Source organism: Sitodiplosis mosellana, unplaced genomic scaffold, assembly GCF_009176505.1.
Source record: "Sitodiplosis mosellana isolate CC-2019 unplaced genomic scaffold, AAFC_SMos_1.0 Smas_scaffold_16, whole genome shotgun sequence".
In the NCBI taxonomy this organism is placed as follows: Eukaryota; Metazoa; Arthropoda; class Insecta; order Diptera; family Cecidomyiidae; genus Sitodiplosis; species Sitodiplosis mosellana.
This window is the reverse complement of record NW_022595258.1, coordinates 188708-208349: the sequence shown is the minus strand read 5'-3', so window position 1 is coordinate 208349 and position 19642 is coordinate 188708. Positions and strand designations below refer to the sequence as shown.

Genomic DNA, 19642 nt, shown 5'->3' with positions numbered 1-19642 from the left:
ATGCCACAATTACTTCGGTTTTGACGGATAATGCATACAGTATGCAAAAGATGGGAAGAACTTCAGCACTTTTGTTCAATGCAAATTTTGTCCCATCAGTTAAAAAATTGCTTGGATTGCTCGATCCGGTGGCTGAACTCACAAACTACTGTCAAAGAAGCGATATCTCAGCTGCAGATGTCGTTGAAAAATGATTAAATTTAATTGTTGATTGTCCAGATTTTTGTAGTTTTTTGGACAATCGTTGCGAGGAAAGTAAAGTGTTAAACATTGTTACGATGACGGCAAATTATTTGCATCCAGTATATCGCAGTGAAAAATTGAATCAAGAACAGCAAAACGAATTGAAAAACTACATTCTTGAACAGCTCGTTTGCGATGAAATTTCTGAAAATCCCTGCATCAACAGCGCAACTAGAATGGCTTTCCTCCCATTGGGGCTATGTTCATAATGACATCAGAAACAGGCTCTCGGTTGATACATCAAAGAAACTGGTCAACATTTATTTTACGCTGCGATCGAATGATGATTGATAAATTATATGAAACGATTGGAATATTGTGAACGAGAAATGAAACCAAACCTGCGACAACGATACATACTACACAATTTTCATTCATTTTTGATTCATCAGTTATGTTAATCGTTTGCATTAGAAATGAAAATGTCCGAGAAAGTCTGAAATAAATTCTAACTTTTTTATATTATATTTAAAATCCAATTTGGTTTTTTACATTTTTTACACAATTCACGTAGAGAATTCCGAAATTTTCATGTAATTTACATCATGTAATTTACGTAAACGAAATGTAAATTACATGCTTGAGTTTTTTACATGCCAACCCTGTAACGAATGTTGTTCTCTTCGAACAAAGACACGAAAGTGAGAAGAAAATCTATAAAACCTAAACGCGAAAGTGCGTTGAATGTTTGGATGTTCGAATGAAATGTACGCATCGCCTAAAATGCGGTAAAGAAGACGAATAGCTGGGTATTTTGGGCCACTTACCATCTAGCATGTAAGTTACTAATAAACAAACACCCAATATCTACGAACCTGCATAGGGGCAGTAAAATTAGTTCTATTTGCTGTATATTCGACGACGCATATTCGCCGCATTAATTTTCGCCCCTTTTTTAGCATTAAAATCTGTGCATAAAAAAGGGGCGATACTTTATCCGTCGACTCTATATTCTGCTGGACATTCACATCCAAACAATTGACGCATTATCACGCTTGGAAAACCAACCCAAGAACAGCGATGACACCATAAAAGCCAATGACCCCGGGTAATGAAAGCCATCTTTCGAAGTCATAGTACGTTTTGGTTGCGATGAATGCAAATAGTTGACTTTCGACTAAGATCAAAGAGCAACAAAACGCTCGTGACCTGAAACCAATGACGAATAGTGAATTGAGTTGTTCTAGTTTTGAACTGTACTTCCCATTGAGATAATAATCAAAGTACTACTTGACTCACTTGAAAGGGAATACTTCACACATCATGATGAACGGTATGGATGAGACGCCCACCGAAATACAGAATTGCATGATCAAAAACATGACCAAAGCGAAGTAATTGTAGTGTCCGACGCTATATCGGATTGATTCCAAACTTTCTGCAGCCAGACCAATTGACGACCAACCAGCGGGAAAGAATATCCATCCATAGATGCCTGGAATGAAATTCGATGTTAATATGAGACTGGATATATGTGATATCTATACGGGAATTTGAATAAAATTGTGAATTAAAAGAAATTCTTCAAATTTTTCGAGGAAAATATTTCACCAAGCCGAAATCTCCCCATACTCACTTAGTCCAAAACAACTAACAAAGTTCCCAACCATTGACCACAGGTAGATTTGTCGTTTGCCGAGAATTCGAATGGTGAAAACAATGAAAACATTTGCCAAAATTTCGAGAACCCCAAGGATGATGGTTGTAAAATTCGCATCGAAAGCAATGCCATGGGCGTTTAATATTGGAACAATGTACGGTCTCATTGCAAACATCCCACTGAACTGCATCACAAAAAATAGAATTGTAACTAAGAGTAGAGGCTTCAATGTTCGTTTTCTCGTCGTATCTTTTAATTTGTTCAGCAGTGTGGGTGGCGGATGATCACATTTGCTCCCGGATTTCTCACAATCACTACATGTTGCCGATATTTCACTAATGCGTTTCAATTGGTCAAGCTCGGGTGAGACACTTTCACCGGCAACCCATCCTCGAAGTACTTGTAACGATTTCTGCGCTTTTCCTGAACGATTCTTGGAGAGTAACCAAATTGGTGATTCGGGCACCTTGAAATGATTGGAAAATGGACAAATTCGAATTATTGATGAGAGATTTTTCGAAAATGTATTATGTGGAAGTGAATGTTTTCTTCAGAAAATGAAACACACCATTGCTTCTTGACAAATAAGTTTTTTTTTCTTCCAAAAATCACTTACAAATATCGCCACCAAAACATTTAGAATTGGTACAACGGCGCATGCATAGGATACTTGACGCCAAGAAAGAAATGATCCGAGCAAGAATATCATGAATATGCCAGCCGCAGCTGCGATGCCAGAGAATGCATTTAATACCTTTTGTAGAAGAAAAAAGACAATATCTCGATGTGAAACAATTTCAACATTTTCGCAAAGTGAATATTACCCCACGAATTGACGGCTCACTTCGGAATTCCGCCAGTTTTATACATCGGATGATCCATATTGAAATTAAAAATAACTTTAAATTAATCTCTTTCACATTTATTTTCTTCGACGCACGATTTCGAAGATTGGAATAGAAATGAAAAGACAAAAACCAGAGAATAAAATACCAAAAATGCTCTTTACCTTATTTCACTCGGGTATATGTGGGCTGCACTAATGAGTCCATTCCAAATGCCGATCAGTGAAAATCCAACATAAACCATGTGTTGCGATTGTACGTTCGGCAGCAAAATCCATGCAATCGCTGGTATAATATTTATGGTCAGTATGGCGCCTTTTCTACCCAAAGATTCAGCTATAAAGCCGGAGAGAACATTTCCAATCGGCTGAACGATGTATAGAATACTCGCTGAAAGAAGACGGTAAGATTATTCATTGATTTTCCGAACACACTATTCCGTACATGAAAGTACTGTCTAACATTTGCCTTCAAACTGAAAAACCTAGCGAATGAATAATAATTATTTTATTTGAAAATTTTCTAAGAGAAAAGAAAATCCGTACCAAGCCATGAGGCTTCATCGGGTGTCATGTTCAGTGTTTCATCTGGATTTAGACTTTTACTCAACCCAATGACCGATGGAAGAACTATCGATGAGATCGCTATCACCATACCCATATTCCAGTTGATTAAAAAATGGGCTAGTCCGCATAAAAACTGCAATTGATTTTGAATTTTTTTTCAGTTTTTTGGTTATGTTTGCCCGTAGTTTATGGGTCAAAATGTCTTATGAGTCATAAGAATACCATCAATTGCAATATACATGTGAAAGAAAAAAAACAGATGGAAATTCCAACTGAAGAAGACATATTCACCTGCGGTAAAACTCGCCGAAATGTGCTAACCTTTCGTGGAGCATTCTCAAAATCAAAACAAAGTCCACACGAAAAGATTTCCGACAAATTGATCTTCATCCTTTGAAATCGTTGCTAAAGTGCAAAATTAAGTTCAACTGATTTTTTTACTACGGTGGATTTTGATATACTGATTCATAATTGCTTTATTTATGTATGAATGCCAGTTATATAGACATTGAATCTTTAACGAATCATTTTTAGGTTATTTTTCTAATTAACTAGTACTAACTAAAGTTATACAAAAATTCGTTTAAAAAAAATTCTTAAATTCTATGATTCTCTCACTAATGAGCTATATAATTAATGAAAGAATGCCAGAAACTTCTGAACGACAATCGTTATCATTTAACATTACACCAGAATTCTAGTTCAGAACAAAAGGAAATGTTATCATTTATTTTACTACACAAAGCAATCAGTTTAATTGCATTCCTGCTTTATGTGTTGCAGTAAAGATTTCAGTTCTCGAATGATAAATAAATTGCATCAGATATTAAATGCTAAGCAACTAAGCTCAATCCACAATTTATGAATTAAAATTTAAGTTCTGGGTCATGCTAATTGGACTGCGGCAGATTCTATTCGATTGAACTATTAAGATTGGCACTATTTCAATTACACTTTGTACTTTGTAGTATGAAATTTAGTTCATGCGTAGATGTTAACAATCAATTCTTTTTTAAAAAATTTTTTTTACAAGACTGTTTAGCAGTCAACAATTTTGGAGCAGTCTTTGGAGAAAAAAATTGATTCGACATGAAAAATAAACTGTTTAATATTTGTTTCTTTCGAATTTTTCTTTAAAGTTGTTTTCGTGTGAATTTGTAATTCAAATTGGTTCTTCATTATCCAATAAGAAGAGAATCGCTTCGGAGTTTGAAATTGAATTTTCAATACAAAAAATGACGGAATTCGATCTAGAATTGAACTGCTGAGAATAAAAGGCTGACGATTGCAGGTTTTTCGCAAAAGCGGGATAAAAATCAGTCGCACGCAAAAGAGACATTTCAAAAGGTTGCACGCAAACGGAACATTTTATTTTGTCGCATTTCGAATTTTCAAGCCGTGATTACAACAACAATATACTTCTTTCTTGCGTGCAACCTTTTGAAATGTCTCTTTTGCGTGCGACTGATTTTTATCCCGCTTTTGCGAAAAACCTACAATCGTCAGCCTTTTATTCTCAGCAGTTCAATTGAGTTTCTTTAAATTTTCACTATTAAACAGTTTATACTAAACACTTGAGCTGAAAATTCAATTTTTGACGAAAACCTTACTTGTTGTTATTTTAAGACAGTATAGTTTGATCCAATGAATTGATTGAAATAGTAATTCACTGATTTGAAAATTAAAATTCGGATATTGACTGTTCCAAACAAGGTTCGGCACAGGAATGATTCTTTGTCTTTGGATTGAGACACGTCGAACATATTGCTAATACATTTGCGTATTCATTTGTTATTCGCCGTTTGTTTTATGCACGATCTTTAGACGATTTATTGCAGTTCTGCTAATAAAATACATTAACAATTATTTCTATTGATACAATCACATTCAATTGATGCAAATATAGTATTTTGTATCGAACAGTGTTCGGGTTGATACTGAATAATATAGAACAGAGTCTGTTTTGATAGTATCAGTAAATCTGTTTGTGTTATTAATTCTTAATTCTTCTTTTTAACCTGATTTTGTTTATGTTAAATTCACTAATAAACAGCGTTCTCGTGGTGGTAGCCCAATTTTTTATCTGATTGACTTTAAATTTGGGTGTGTAACAGATTTAACGAAAAAAAATAAGACTCCCAAAGTTTTATGACCACTGAATTTTCGGAACATGATTATTGGTTTGCATTTAATTTTGGATTTTTTATCGATTTTTGACGTGCGCGAGCGATTGCTACAGCTGTTACTTATTTTTTTAGTGGTTGTACAACAATGAGACGGTTGGCTAAAATTCGACAAAATAATCCAACAAACTGACTTTTATTGTGTATCACATCGCGGCTCTTTATTGACTACAAAGGAGTCATGTTTAGTGAAATAAAAATTAAAAATTAATTGAATATTGTAAACTGTTTATCTCGCCTCACCGACACTCTTACATGTAAACGAAATAATGTTTTGTATTGATTTTATTTAGTCATTTAATCGCCTTGTTGATGATGAGACTTCACACGTCTTGAAATGCATTCGATAACGTTTTTGGAATTAAAAAGTAAATGATGATTTGAGTTAAAACCAAAGACTTTTAATTTTTATTTCACTAAACATGACTCCGTTGTAGTCAATAAAGAGCCGCAATGTGATACACAATAACAGCCGACTGCAAACGTTCAACCATTTCCTCAATAAAGAAGAAAAAACTACTCGAAACTGACTTTTTGTGATAAAATAAATGAAATTTCATCGATATTGTGCAATATAATCCATGGCATTATATTGAGATTTGAAAACTTCTAGCAAATTGGAACAACTGTCATTGTCATTCTTATTCAAATCTGCAATATAGCCAACAATTTCATATTGGTGTGACTACTATTCTTTGTTTATTAGTCTATTAATAGTGTAAAGTATTGAAGACAAAAATTAAGATTTTTCATGTAGACAGACGAAACTATTCTTACATGTAGCCAATATTTGGCGAAATAAATAAATGAATTGAATATTGTTCAATGCAAATATCAACAACAACAAGTTATTTTGGATCTAATCATATAAAAGAAATGACCATTTTCCTGGAATATTCAATTATCACGCTTATCACGCGTGACTTCATGCGGACAATTAAATTGATTAAAAAGAGAAATTAGACCGACTTGATTGAAAACATGACTGAAGCTGAGCCCCACGTGATATTTTGAGCACGTGCAATGGGGATGGTATATGAAGTGAAATAAAAAACAAAATGTTTTTGACAATCAATTTTTATGAATTCAATCAAATTTTCCATTTAAAAAACTATTATATTAATTCGAAATTCATCATATACATGATTGATGTATCAATTTATACTCTTGGCTCAAACTCTAAATGAATCCCGTTTGCGATGTTCCAGCTGAAATGTGAATAGCTCATTTTTAGAGGAATTTCGGTTTTCTCGTACGGTTGAATGTTGAAGTTTAACAGCAAATAGAATAGCAAGGCCTTTATTTCCATCAGAGCGAACCGTGAACCTGGAAAATATCCATTGAAATGAGAAGAAAATCCCTCTGTTTTCCCGTAAAAAGAGAATCATCAATAAAATTCGCTCACGAAAATCAACTCACCGACACAGCTACGCGGGCCGATTCCGAATGGTATATACGAGCCAGGTTTGATCTTGTGCTTATTTTCATCGCTGAATCTTTCCGGATCAAACTGTTCTGGATTTTCATAATTCTCCGGATCGTGATGAATCGAATAGATTGGAAAGCGAACTTCTCGGCCACGTTCGATCAAGATTTTTCTACCATCCAATTCAAATTCGAAGTCTTTGGTACATTTCCGTTCGGTCACCAATGCCGGAGGCCATTTGCGTAGTGCCTCAGATATCACTTGATCAAAGTACTTCATCTTTGGTAGTGTGTCATAGGTCAATCGACCGCCATTAAGACTTTCATTAGCTTCACGGATTTCTTCGTATAATTTTTGTTGAATGTCTTGGTTGAGCGCCAACTCATACGCCATAAATGTTAAACCCGTAGAGAGTGTATCAAACCCAGCTAAAAAGAACAAGAAACACTGAGAAATGATTTCGTCATCCGTGTAAGTGCGATTGACTTGACGCCTTCCAATATTCGACTCTTCAACTGTAGCGAAACCAGTATCATTTTCATTCGATTCATCATGATCGTGCTTGAGATTTCCACTACGAACTTGCATCATAATGTTGATCATATCGGGTCGTACAATGTTTTTCACTTCTCGCTCTTCCATAGTTGTTAAAACCATCGATTTGAAAAATTTCCTAACATCACTGCGGAATAGCTCAATATTCAGTGAACGCATTAGATGAGGAAACGCTCGAATCAGCCAAAATCGCAGCGTGTCTTTTTTGTAATTGAGCATTTTGCATGCGACTGTGAAGAAGTCATTGGTGGGATCTCTGAATGAGTCGACTTTCAATCCGTATGCGCACGATGCAATGACATCAATTGTGTAACGTGCAAAGAGGGTTTTCATTTCCCATCGAATCGGTTTGTCTTGCTTTGATTCTGCGATGAAATATTTTGCCATGTCGTCTGCACACTCAACAACCAATTCGAACATTTGCCGCATCTTGCTGCTGCTAAACGATGGCGACAACATCGATCGCATGTCATGCCACTTTTTTCCGGTGAATGAAAGCAAAGTATTCCCAATCAGTGTATCCGATTTGGAATCAATGGTTAAAAATTTACGATCGTAGAAATGGTCGGAGTATTTAATCGCTATCTGACGAAGGAAATCCACATCACGAACAAAATACACCGGCTTACGCATGTCGAAGAATCCAATCACCCTTGTAAAATGTTATTTAATTTATTGAATGAAAAAAAATCGTTTATGAAGCGAAAAATAGAATCAATGTTGTATAACGGAAGTGTTTGTCTTACTTTTCGTTTGGATATTGATAATACACCGAATTCAACCATTTGGCAAAACTTGTTCGTTTTGTAAATAGTTTAGCCGTATTTCCGAGTAAAAATGTTGGCTTCAAATGCTTTATATTGCGTTGCACAAAGTAATTTTGATTCGCGGTTGCCCATTTATAAAAGATATAGAGCATCATGACACCGACTAGGACTAGGGCGTAAAACATCGAATTTGATAACATTCTGATTTTAATTTGTTCACTCAAGAAATGAAGCAAAAACAAAATGTATTGAGTGTTGAGTTAAATGAGTCTAAATTCGGTGAAATAAGGTTTTTGAATCAAAATGTGATAATTTTTCTAAACCGAAACACTTTTTTCCAACGCCTATGCGAACTCCCAAGCTTAGTTAGAGAAAATGATTCAAAAATGTGTACTGAAAATAGTTCGGTTTCATGTCATTTGTATGACACTCAGGCGAAAACTGAAAGTGAAAGCGCAATTATACACTTTTAAATAGCACCGGCAAATAGCAACAAGTTATTTTGGACCTAATCAAATGCGGGCAATTAAACTCATAAAAAGCGTACACGTTGCTATCATCTTGACATCTTGACATCTTGAGCATACTCAATACTCATTATATACGCAAATCTAGGCAGATTTGCAAAAGTCAAAGAGACAAGACTTGATTAAAAAAAATGACCGGAGCTGAGCCCCACGTGATATTTTAAGTACGTGTAATGCGAATGGTATATGAAGTGAAATAAAAAACAAAATGTTTTTGACAATCTTAATATTTCTATGGATGAGATTGAGAGTGGAGTATGTTTTTTCTTCGATTTATATTTTTGAAAAGGCGAGTATGTTTTCTCATGATTCTGTTGGCGTTAAAGTAGAGTATGTTGGCCGTCTAGCCTCCTCGGTTTTCACGGTTTCCGCGCAACTGATAAGAGATAAAAACTTGGTGTCTTCAACAAAGTTGTAGTACTCGAGGTCTGAAGACTGAAGACAGTTGAACTCCTGAGAATATTCGTTGGACTTTATTACATCTTTCTGAAATACGGTTCTTAAAAAAGTCTAAATAAAATAAGACGAACACCTTATTGACTCCACAAAAAGTTTTTCGATCAAAATAGTCATAATTTCATTTGTCATTTAGATAAAAACTTGCAAACTATTACAAAAAAATTTTTCAACCAAACAAACGAACAAAAACGTGATTGAGTGATTGAATAGTTTGCCACTTCAAAAGCAAGAAAAAGACATGCCTATAAGTCATTTAAATGTATCGTTCTTTTGTTGCTTTTCAAAAAAAAATTGGATAAATTTTATCATTTCCACGTTTTTTTCGCTTCCCTTTAAATATTCCAGCTTGAAAGAGTGCCAAAGGATTTTGAACCAGGGCGCCAGCGAAGCTAGGAATGGTTCTGGCAAAGATGAACAAATCAACAACATTGTTCCAACAAAACAAAACGAGCTCCGATTGTGTTGAGAAAAAACGCGTAGCTATGTCGTATAACCCGAGCATCACCGATAAGCTAACGCACACATTCTCGCAGTTCAACATGCAGATTATGTACAAAAATGAAAATAAGCTGAAATTCTTATTAGGCTCGACCAAAGACAAAACTCCACCAACAAAAAAATCGGGCATATATATATATAGTATTCAGTGTTGTGAGGGTGCAAAAGAGTATGTCGACAAAACCAAACGACCGATAGAAGTAAGATACGGCGAACACACATACTGCACCAACACAGGAGCAGCGTATCAGTCACCTATAGATAGACGATAGACTCCCATTGGATTTTCACGAAATATCCGGAATTTTTGTACGGAATTCGAAAAAATGTCCGGAGTTTGGGAGCAGAATATCCGGAAAAATCCGGATTTCTTTGAATATTGAAAAATAAGGATTAGAAAATATGCTAAATGTGGTATTATACGAAATAGTTGGACAAAATTGAAGTGCCATAAAATAAATAAGAAAAACATGAAAGAAAATTAAGTTAAATAACAACATTCGATCTGTATTTCATTCTCTGAATAATGGTGTTGCCAGACATATGAGTTTTTACATCCTTAAACCCATGTTCAATGAAAAAAATTATTAGCTCTTTCTGTGCCGCCGAAGTTTTTGCCATGATTTTGAATATTCGGCATTGCACACAAACTGAACCGAAATTATATGCGTTTATTTTTTTTAAAAGATTTGAAAAGATTTCAAGCAACTGAATCAGTTGAACCGATTTCTTCTCTACGTTTCTTTTGTTCTCAGTTTGCTAACTGTATTGGAAATATATTCGCAATATATGTATATTGAATGAACTGTTAGTATATATATTAAATAGCAGCAAAGTGTTGTTGACATTGTTTATTTATAATAAAAGCAAAAAAAACACATTGACACTTCCAGACGCGATGGGAGGTCTACCTATAGATTTATTGTTCATTTAAATCATTAAGCGTCCATTAAAAATTCATAATTTCTGTAAATCAATCAATGTATCAAATATCAATTCATGCTCTCGGCTTGAACTCTAAGTGAATTCCATTTTTGATATTCCAACTTATTGTTGATCTGCCTATTTTCAGAGGAATTTCAGTTTCGTCATACGGTTGTATGTTGAAGTTTAACAGCAAATAGAATAGCAAGGCCTTCATTTCCATCAGAGCAAACCGTGAACCTGGAAAAAAAGTGCATTGAAATAAGAAGAAAATCACTTTGTTTTTACCCGCAAAATCCGGGATGCTTCGATGAAATTCGTTCACGAAAATCAAACGACTTCTTTTTTCCGAAATTCATCATTCCAACTCACCGATGCAGTTACGCGGGCCGATTCCGAATGGTATATACGAGCCAGGTTTGATCTTGTGCTTATTTTCACCACTGAATCTTTCCGGATCGAACTGTTCTGGATTTTCATAAATCTCCGGATCGTGATGAATCGAATAGATTGGAAAGCGAACTTCTTGGCCACGTTCGATTAAGATTTTTTTACCATCCAATTCAAACTCAAAGTCTTTGGTACATTTTCGGCTGGTTGTGAATATTGATGGCCATTTGCGCAGTGTCTCGGAGATAACCTGATCAAAGTACTTCATCTTAGGGAGTGTATCATAGGTTAACCGACCGCCATTAAGACTTTCATTAACTTCACGGATTTCTTCGTATAATTTTTGTTGAATGTCTTGGTTGAGCGCCAACTCATACGCCATAAATGATAAAGAAGTTGAAATAGTATCAAAACCCGCTAAAAAGAACAAAAAACACTGAGCAATGATTTCGTCATCCGTCCAAGTTCGATTGACTTGACGCCTTCCAATATTCGACTCTTCAACTGTAGCGAAACCAGTATCGTTGTCATTCGATTCATCATGATCGTGCTTGAGCTTTCCACTACGAACTTGCATCATAATGTTGATCATATCGGGTCGTACAATGTTTTTCACTTCTCGCTCTTCCATTGTATCTAAAACCATCGATTTGAAAAATAGTTTGATATCACTGCGGAATACCTCAATATTCAGTGCACACATTAAATCGGGAAATGCTCGAATTAGCAACAATTTTAGCGTTTCTATTGTGTTTCGCCTGGAACTGAGCAATCGGCATGCGACGGTGAAGAACTCATTTTTAGGATCTCTGAGCGAGTCGACTTTCAAACCAAATGAACACGATGCAATGATATCATTTGTGTAGCGTGCGAAGAGTCTTTTCATTTCCCATCGAATCGGTTTGTTCTGCATTGATTCTTCGATGAAATATTTCGCCATGTCGTCTGCACACTCAACAACCAATTCGAACATTTGCTGCATCTTGCTACTGGTAAACGATGGCGACAACGTCGATCGCATGTCATGCCACTTTTTTCCGGTGAGTGAAAGCAAACTATTTCCAATCAATGTATCTGATTTGGGTGAAACCAACGAAGTGCGATCTTCGAAATGGTCGAAGTATTTAATCGCTATCTGACGAAGGAAATCCACATCACGAACAAAATACACCGGCTTACGCATGTCGAAAAATCCAATTACCCTTAGGAAATGATATTTAATTTAGTAAAACAAAGTTGTTAAATATAACGGAAGTAATTGTCTTACTTTTCATTTGGATATTTGTAATACACCGAATTCAACCATTTGACAGGATTTGTTCGCTTTGCATTGAACTTCAACGTATTGCCGATCAAAAATGTTGGCTTCAAATGCTTCATATTGCGTCGCATAAAATAATTTTGATTTGCCGTTGCCCATTTGTAAAAGGCATAGAGTACCGTGACACCGACCAGGGCGTAGAACATCGAATTTGATAACATTGTGAGTTTAATTTGTTCACTCAAGAAATGAAGCACCAACAAAATGTATCTAGTGTTGAGTTAAATGAGTCTGAATCCGGTGAAAATTTCGTTTCTGAATCGGAACCTTATGATTTCTCCAATTCACAAAACTATTTTCCAACACCTATGGGAACAGCCAAACCAAATGAGAAAAAAAAACTTAGAAATATCTCAAAAATATGTACTGAAAATGTTTCGGTTTCATGTCATTTGTATGACACTCGGGCGAAAACTGAGTGTGAAAGCGCAATTAGACACTTCTAAATAGCACCGAGAAACAACAAGTCATTTTGGACCTTATCATATAGAAGATATGAGCGTTTGTCTGAAAATATTTGCTTATCGTGACTTCATGCGGGTAATTAAGCTGATAACAATCGAAAACATTGCTATCATCTTGACATCTTGAGCATCGGAAACTTACCCATTGATGCTCAAAAATAGGCCGATTTGCCGAGATGACTTCGAAAAATTTATCTAATCTTTATTCCATTAAAAATGGCTTTACCGATGTCAATTCGGCACTGCACTTAGATTTGAGTATCTAATGAATAAGTTTTCGAGGTGATAACAATGTTTCTGTTTTTTATCTGTTTAATTGCCGACATAAAGTTACATTACTGTTTTATGAATTGGCAAATATTTCAACGCGAATGGTTGGTCCAAAATGACTTGTAGGGCAAGGTGAGGAAATTCGAAACACCGCCAAATTTCGCCGCGAATGAATAGTTTGAGACATGTGAATAACTGTCATCGTTTTCTCTAAATAAAACCTCGTATTTCCATTAGCACACGACGAGTGTGTACGTACTGTTAGCTCTGTGCGACATCGACATGAAATCAAGTCATGAAAATTTAATATTGTGAATGCCTGTCTGCATTGATTCCATAACATTTTTCGAAAAATCGACTCAGACGAATATGTTTAAAATTATCGTATACCATTAATATTTCGACTCACAAAAGGAATTTTGCATAAAAAATACATTGAGTGACTGAAACACGATTATGCTCTAAACCTTAGTGAGTGGGGAATTTTGGAACGCCCTATTTACGGAAAATTGATCAAGTGATTTTCAATATTTTTCAAGTTGATATCGCATTTTTTTCAGCATATTTATTATATTTCACGTAAAATTTTAACAAACTACTCATTGCAATTTATGCGATCGAGCTGTCCAAAATGATTGGAAGCTATCTCACACGAACTCGGTTGACCGAAGCGCCATCTAAAGAACCGATGGTGAATTCGTGATGTCTGTATGTTATACTTCAGTATGACGTTTGACAGAACGGAAAGTTTACTTGATTGTATTGTCATTAGCCTTAGATTATCTAGGTGGTGTTTGCGCTCAATATCAGTTGTCAAATTCAAAGTGAATAGGAGTGTTGTTTATTGTTATAGAAATTGAAATTGAATTCAAAACATTTTTACTCAGCATAAAGTACGCATTCAATGGGCACTATGACATTTCGTTCAGAGCTTGCAATTTCGTTCAGTTTTAGGTCAGCCAATCAGAACAAAGTAGTTTTCAATAGCATTAGTCATTCTCAAATATGAATCATTCTAATTTCACACTTTGTACAACACAGTCAACCATTAAATATATTCCGACGTAAATCGCAGTTTTTCGCTTTTTAATCAAATAATTCTCACATTTATAACTGTCTACACGCTCTTCCTAATTCAGTTTTCGATTGTAAACGGCGGCGTGCAAAGGAAATATGCCGCCCGACGCAGAGATGCAATTTACCGCCCCAAAAGTTTTTAATAAATTCACAGAATTTAAGTTTTCCTGCTGCCATTTTCCACTCCCCATTGAAAATAAAATGTACTAAATTCAAACAATTCGAATTTGCTCATATAATGTTTGTTTATTGATTGCAAAAATCTGTCTTCAACTTGAAAATAACATTAGAATAAATTCATTTAACGTCAATTCTCATTGAAAGAATACTTGACGTGCCTTTGCTGTAGCAAATTTATTGATGACCGTTTCGTGTGAAATATCGCCAAGAAGTTCAGATTCGATGGAAATAGTTGCTAATTGACTTAGTCGATCTTGTCCCATTGTTGTGCGTAAATAATTTTTCGTTAGTTTTAGCTTCGAGAAACTACTTTCGGCTGAAGCTATAGTCACAGGCAAAGTCAAAAATACCCTCAAAGCTGTAGTCAAATTCGGGTATATTGGTACCAGGCCAAACTCGTAGATCTTATATAGGAATTCTAACGGCGACTTTTCCCCAGCATTATCAATCAGTGCTTGGAATGATTTTATTTCATCAAACAATTCAGTTGCGTTCACGTCTTTGCTGCCACCTGTTTTAGAAGTTAATGCAGTTTCGAGTCGATGACATTGATCTAATGAAATGCTGTAAGAGTGTAGATCGAACAAAAATCCAAATAAATGTTCCAATTCAGTCAAATGATCAAAACGCTCTTGTAGCTTGGACAAAGCTGCATCCAAAATAGGATAAACGAAAGATATTCTGAATTTACGTATATCATCACCATCGGAATCATCTCTTTCACGCCTGTCTAGCCTTTCTTGAAGAGCCATATTATCGAGTGCATTTGGTTCGAGGTGAAATTGACTTTGTATTTGTTTTGCCGAGTCGAACCATTTATCGATTGTGTTGTGTCCATCACCTTCACCTTCACCTTCTCGCACTTTCTTTAAGTAGCTCGTCAAATTTCCAATCAATTTCAAACATTGAGTGATGTCGATCGATTGCGATTGAAGTGATTTCGAAACGATATTTATTTTCGTCAAAACATTGTGCCAAACAACGACGCTACAAATAAAGCTGAATTTACTAATTTTTCTGGCCATATTGTTTGCATCATAGCTGTTATCGTCAGGATTCGGAGCGTTTGCAATTTTGCAAAATGCTGCATGTATTTTTGGCAAATTCATCAAACGGCATTTCGTTGCATTTTCTCGGCTGGCCCAACGTGTAGTTGACACATTTTTCAGAGTGATTTTGCCATTATCAGCCATCTCCTGTAGAATAGCCCAGCATTTCGGTGATTCCGAGAAAAACACAAAGCATTTTTGCACTGTGTTGAAGAATTTGTGTCTTGTTGAGTCTACAACTTTAGCGGTGTCATTCACCATCAAATTCAACTTGTGACAAGCACACGGAACAAATAGAGCTCGCGAATTCATTTCAAGAATACGGTTTTGTACACCTTTGATGCTTCCCGCCATGTTAGGTCCGTTGTCGTGGCCTTGACCTCGCATATCTTGCAATTTCAAATTGACTTTATTCAGCTCAGCGATGATTGAATTCGTCACACCTTTTCCCGTTGAATCTGTACATGGTGAAAATGATAGAAAGCGTTCAACGACTTTGTATTTGTTCTCTTGCGCACATAGTGACATAGTGTAACGTGACGGAGAATGATCGACAATTGCTCTATATGTGAGGGATCTGATGTACAATCAACCATTATTGAGTAATATTTGCTTTCTGTAACCGCTTTGATTATGATTTCCGTCACACTAGTGGCGAGGCATTCAATCAGCTCATTTTGAATTCGATTCGACAAGTAATTGCGTTTGTTGGTCGTTGTTGCTCGATTTAAATGATCGGCCATCACTGGATCAAATTTGGCAAGCATTTCCATCAGCTTTAGAAAATTACCGTTATTCTTGTCATACAAAGTGCTTGAGTGTCCACGGAATGCAAGTGATTGCTGTGCCAGAAATTGAATGCTTGCCACGAGACGTTTCATTAATTCTTTCCATCGATCAATTTCCTTGATGAGCAACTTCTGTTGATGTGAATCAATGGTCTGGTTTGTTTGCAATCGTTTTCGAAGCTCGATCCAAGTTTTGAAGGATTCATGGTGCTTTAAAGTGCTTTCATGGATTAACACATCCCGATTTATATTCATCCATGTTGAATAGCAACGACCTAAGGCACTGAATGAATTGGCTTTTCTATTGAATAAGGCGCAATATAAACAGTATACTAAGTCGCTGGACTCCGAGTAAATTAACCATTCCTGCTTATGTATGTGTGGCATAAAAAATGTTTTCGTTGAAACTGCGGCCATTGGTGCGCGGATAATCTGAGCAACGATTCGGGATAGGTTTCAATTCTGATTTCACTACTTGATCGATAAAGTAATTCGGCAAAACATCTGGCCACGTATGTGGATCGTAAGCATTAAAGTCGACTGATTTTCCACTTTCAGTTTCCCGTTCATCTTCACTTTTTTCGTCATTTTCATTCGCACTTTCAGCATCACTTGATTCGGATTTATCAACACTTGATTCGCGTTCGATGCCTTCTATCGGAACGGTTCCTGCCGATTCAGTTTCCATTGATTCGGTTTCATTTTCGTTCGTTGATGATCTTGGCCTCGGCGTAACATTTACATATCGGCTCATAGAGCCTCTAAGCGCAACAACGACTTCATCTCGTTTTTTTCTTTTTTTTCCGATAACTACTTCCACTTTCCTTCACTCGTTTATTCATGATTTGAAATTAAAAAGAACAAAATGTGAAATTGAATTGAACTTGCTCGGCTGACAATTGTATAGCGACTGATTATCCACGACAAAATCAAATTTGCAAAATATTGACTTCGGTATCCATACATAAACAAAACATTATTTTCAAAACAATTCCGATTTCGAGACATAGCTGTTTTGTGTATATTTTTGGTGATAACTAAGAAATAAATCATTTCAAATGAGTAAAGAAAATAACGTTGCATTTACTTTGATCGATCCAACTCTCGCTTCGCTAGATGTTTTGCCGCCTTTAGTTTCGCGAGAAAAAATTTTTTTTTCTGCAAAATTGCCGCCCGAAACAATTGCTTCGCCAGCGTCGTGCTTTGCATGCTACCGATCACACAAATGAAATAAAACTGAAATACGATTATACATTTTTGGCACATTCCAAAGTTTTTTTTTCACGAACTTGGTTTGTGGTTTTCCTGTTTAAAAATATTTCCATGGATCGTGGCATTTAACAGTCAAATAGACAATTGATTTTTAAAAAAATGATCGAAGCTGAGCCCTACGTGATATTTGAGCACGTAGTGTTGTATGAAGTGAAATGAAAATCAAATCATCTATGCCAATCATTTTTTTATTATTTTATTTAAATTGTTCATATTAAAAATCCATTGAAAATTCATCGTATCAATTTATGCTCTCGGCTTGAATTCCAAATGAATCACGTTTCCGATGTTCCAATTGATTGATGAATTGACTATTTTTAGAGGAATTTCGGTTTTCTCGTACGGTTGAATGTTGAAGTTTAACAGCAAATAGAATAGCAAAGCCTTTATTTCCATCAGAGCGAACCGTGAACCTGGAAAATATCCATTGAAATGAGAAGAAAATCCCTCTGTTTTCCCGTAAAAAGAGAATCATCAATGAAATTCGCTCACGAAAATCAACTCACCGACACAGCTACGCGGGCCGATTCCGAATGGTATATACGAGCCAGGTTTGATCTTGTGCTTATTTTCATCGCTGAATCTTTCCGGATCAAACTGTTCTGGATTTTCATAAATCTCCGGATCGTGATGAATCGAATAGATTGGAAAGCGAACTTCTCGGCCACGTTCGATCAAGATTTTTCTACCATCCAATTCAAATTCGAAGTCTTTGGTACATTTCCGTTCGGTCACCAATGCCGGAGGCCATTTGCGTAGTGCCTCAGATATCACTTGATCAAAGTACTTCATCTTCGGTAGTGTGTCATAGGTCAATCGACCGCCATTGAGACTTTCATTAACTTCACGGATTTCTTCGTATAATTTTTGTTGGATGTCTTGGTTGAGCGCCAACTCATACGATAAAAACGATAAAGATGTGGAAATAGTATCAAATCCCGCTAAAAAGAACACAAAACACTGAGCAATGATTTCGTCATCCGTGTAAGTGCGATTGACTTGGTGCTTTCCAATATTCGACTCTTCAACTGTAGCGAAACCAGTATCGTTGTCATTCGATTCATCATGATCGTGCTTGAGCTTTCCACTACGAACTTGCATCATAATGTTGATCATATCGGGTCGTTCAATGTTTTTCACTTCTCGCTCTTCCATTGTATCTAAAACCATCGATTTGAAAAATTGTTTGATATCACTGCGGAATAGCTCAACATTCAGTGCACGCATTAGATCAGGAAACGCTCGAATCAGCAATAATCGCAGCGCATTCATTATTTTACCCCTGGAACCAACTATTCCACGTCCAATTGTAAAGAACTCATTGTTAGGATTCCTGAGCGAATCAACTTTCAATCCGAATGCGCACGATGCAATGATATCAATTGTATAGCGTGTAAAGAGTCCTTTCATTTCCCATCGAATCGGTTTGTTTTGCTTTGATTCTTCGATGAAATATTTCGCCATGTCGTCTGCACACTCAACAACCAATTCGAACATTTGACGCATTTTACTACTGGTAAACGATGGCGACAACGTGGATCGCATGTCATGCCACTTTTTTCCGGTGAGTAAAAGCAAACTATTTCCAAGCAATGTATCTGATTTGGCTTCAACAAACAAACTTCGATCTTCGAAATGGTCGAAGTATTTAATCGCTATCTGACGAAGGAAATCCACATCACGAACAAAATACACCGGCTCACGCATGTCGAAGAATCCAATCACCCTTGTAAAATGTTATTTAATTTATTGAGTGAAAAAAATTCGTTTATTTTTATTGTTTTATTGCCATTATGGAGCGAAAAATAGAATCAATGTTGTATAACGGAAGTGTTTGTCTTACTTTTCGTTTGGATATTGATAATACACCGAATTCGACCATTTGGCAAGACTTATTCGTAGGGTGAATAGTTCAGCTGTATTTCCGAGTAAAAATGTTGGCTTCAAATGCTTTAAATTGCGTCGCACAAAGTAATTTTGATTCGCGGTTGCCCATTTATAAAAGATATAGAGCATCGTGACACCGACTAGGATTAGGGCGTAAAACATCGAATTTGATAGCATTCTGATTTTAATTTGTTCACTCAAGAAATGAAGCAAAAAGAAAATGTATTGAGTGTTGAGTTAAATGAGTGCGAATTCGGTGGAATAAGGTTTTTGAATCGAAATGTGATAATTTTTCTAAACCAAAACACTTTTTTCCAACGCCTATGCGAACTCCCAAGCTTAATTAGAGAA

At 36.0% G+C, this 19642-nt stretch overlaps 5 protein-coding genes across 5 annotated transcripts; all 5 read right to left on the bottom strand.

Annotated features, from left to right (window-relative positions):
• Positions 1–1478: 1478 nt before the first annotated feature.
• On the bottom strand, positions 1479–5056 carry LOC129568097 (facilitated trehalose transporter Tret1-like). Its single transcript, XM_055445657.1, has 8 exons — positions 4860–5056; positions 3546–3659; positions 3234–3387; positions 2853–3078; positions 2668–2686; positions 2460–2597; positions 1820–2309; positions 1479–1678 (listed from the first exon to the last, which is right to left on the bottom strand). The coding sequence occupies exons 2-8, from the start codon at positions 3642–3644 to the stop codon at positions 1479–1481; spliced, it is 1326 nt and encodes a 441-aa protein (XP_055301632.1). The 5' UTR covers positions 3645–3659; positions 4860–5056.
• A 1442-nt stretch (positions 5057–6498) lies between these two features.
• LOC129568109 (probable cytochrome P450 9f2) lies at positions 6499–8628 on the bottom strand. The gene is made up of 3 exons (XM_055445669.1): positions 8165–8628; positions 6857–8070; positions 6499–6763 (listed from the first exon to the last, which is right to left on the bottom strand). The coding sequence occupies exons 1-3, from the start codon at positions 8383–8385 to the stop codon at positions 6597–6599; spliced, it is 1602 nt and encodes a 533-aa protein (XP_055301644.1). The 5' UTR covers positions 8386–8628; the 3' UTR covers positions 6499–6596.
• A 1928-nt stretch (positions 8629–10556) lies between these two features.
• LOC129568107 (probable cytochrome P450 9f2) lies at positions 10557–12720 on the bottom strand. Its single transcript, XM_055445668.1, has 3 exons — positions 12251–12720; positions 10966–12185; positions 10557–10833 (listed from the first exon to the last, which is right to left on the bottom strand). The coding sequence occupies exons 1-3, from the start codon at positions 12463–12465 to the stop codon at positions 10667–10669; spliced, it is 1602 nt and encodes a 533-aa protein (XP_055301643.1). The 5' UTR covers positions 12466–12720; the 3' UTR covers positions 10557–10666.
• A 1709-nt stretch (positions 12721–14429) lies between these two features.
• On the bottom strand, positions 14430–16886 carry LOC129568096 (zinc finger MYM-type protein 1-like). The gene is made up of 3 exons (XM_055445655.1): positions 16608–16886; positions 15931–16498; positions 14430–15802 (listed from the first exon to the last, which is right to left on the bottom strand). The coding sequence occupies exons 1-3, from the start codon at positions 16884–16886 to the stop codon at positions 14430–14432; spliced, it is 2220 nt and encodes a 739-aa protein (XP_055301630.1).
• Positions 16887–17612: 726 nt separating this feature from the next.
• LOC129568071 (probable cytochrome P450 9f2) lies at positions 17613–19244 on the bottom strand. The gene is made up of 2 exons (XM_055445597.1): positions 17911–19244; positions 17613–17817 (listed from the first exon to the last, which is right to left on the bottom strand). Exons 1-2 carry the CDS (start codon positions 19109–19111, stop codon positions 17651–17653), a joined length of 1368 nt encoding a protein of 455 aa, XP_055301572.1. The 5' UTR covers positions 19112–19244; the 3' UTR covers positions 17613–17650.
• Positions 19245–19642: the final 398 nt, after the last annotated feature.

Bases quoted from the DNA above. Each gene is read 5' to 3' on its own strand.
- LOC129568107 (XM_055445668.1), bottom strand. From the start codon at position 12,465: ATGTTATCAAATTCGATGTTCTACGCCCTGGTCGGTGTCACGGTACTC. The intron at 12,186-12,250 runs GTAAGACAATTA...TCATTTCCTAAG, and splicing joins TACAAATATCCAAATGAAAA to GGTAATTGGATTTTTCGACA. The intron at 10,834-10,965 runs GTGAGTTGGAAT...CTTTTTTTCCAG, and splicing joins CGGCCCGCGTAACTGCATCG to GTTCACGGTTTGCTCTGATG.
- LOC129568109 (XM_055445669.1), bottom strand. From the start codon at position 8,385: ATGTTATCAAATTCGATGTTTTACGCCCTAGTCCTAGTCGGTGTCATG. The intron at 8,071-8,164 runs GTAAGACAAACA...ACATTTTACAAG, and splicing joins TATCAATATCCAAACGAAAA to GGTGATTGGATTCTTCGACA. The intron at 6,764-6,856 runs GTGAGTTGATTT...GATATTTTCCAG, and splicing joins CGGCCCGCGTAGCTGTGTCG to GTTCACGGTTCGCTCTGATG.
- LOC129568097 (XM_055445657.1), bottom strand. From the start codon at position 3,644: ATGAAGATCAATTTGTCGGAAATCTTTTCGTGTGGACTTTGTTTTGAT. The intron at 3,388-3,545 runs GTGAATATGTCT...AATCAATTGCAG, and splicing joins TTCGGCGAGTTTTACCGCAG to TTTTTATGCGGACTAGCCCA. The intron at 2,310-2,459 runs GTAAGTGATTTT...AATCATTTCAAG, and splicing joins ATGTTTTGGTGGCGATATTT to GTGCCCGAATCACCAATTTG.
- LOC129568096 (XM_055445655.1), bottom strand. From the start codon at position 16,886: ATGAGCCGATATGTAAATGTTACGCCGAGGCCAAGATCATCAACGAAC. The intron at 16,499-16,607 runs GTAGTGAAATCA...ATACATAAGCAG, and splicing joins CGAATTACTTTATCGATCAA to GAATGGTTAATTTACTCGGA. The intron at 15,803-15,930 runs GTACATCAGATC...CACCATGTACAG, and splicing joins TTACTCAATAATGGTTGATT to ATTCAACGGGAAAAGGTGTG.
- LOC129568071 (XM_055445597.1), bottom strand. From the start codon at position 19,111: ATGCGTGAGCCGGTGTATTTTGTTCGTGATGTGGATTTCCTTCGTCAG. The intron at 17,818-17,910 runs GTGAGTTGATTT...GATATTTTCCAG, and splicing joins CGGCCCGCGTAGCTGTGTCG to GTTCACGGTTCGCTCTGATG.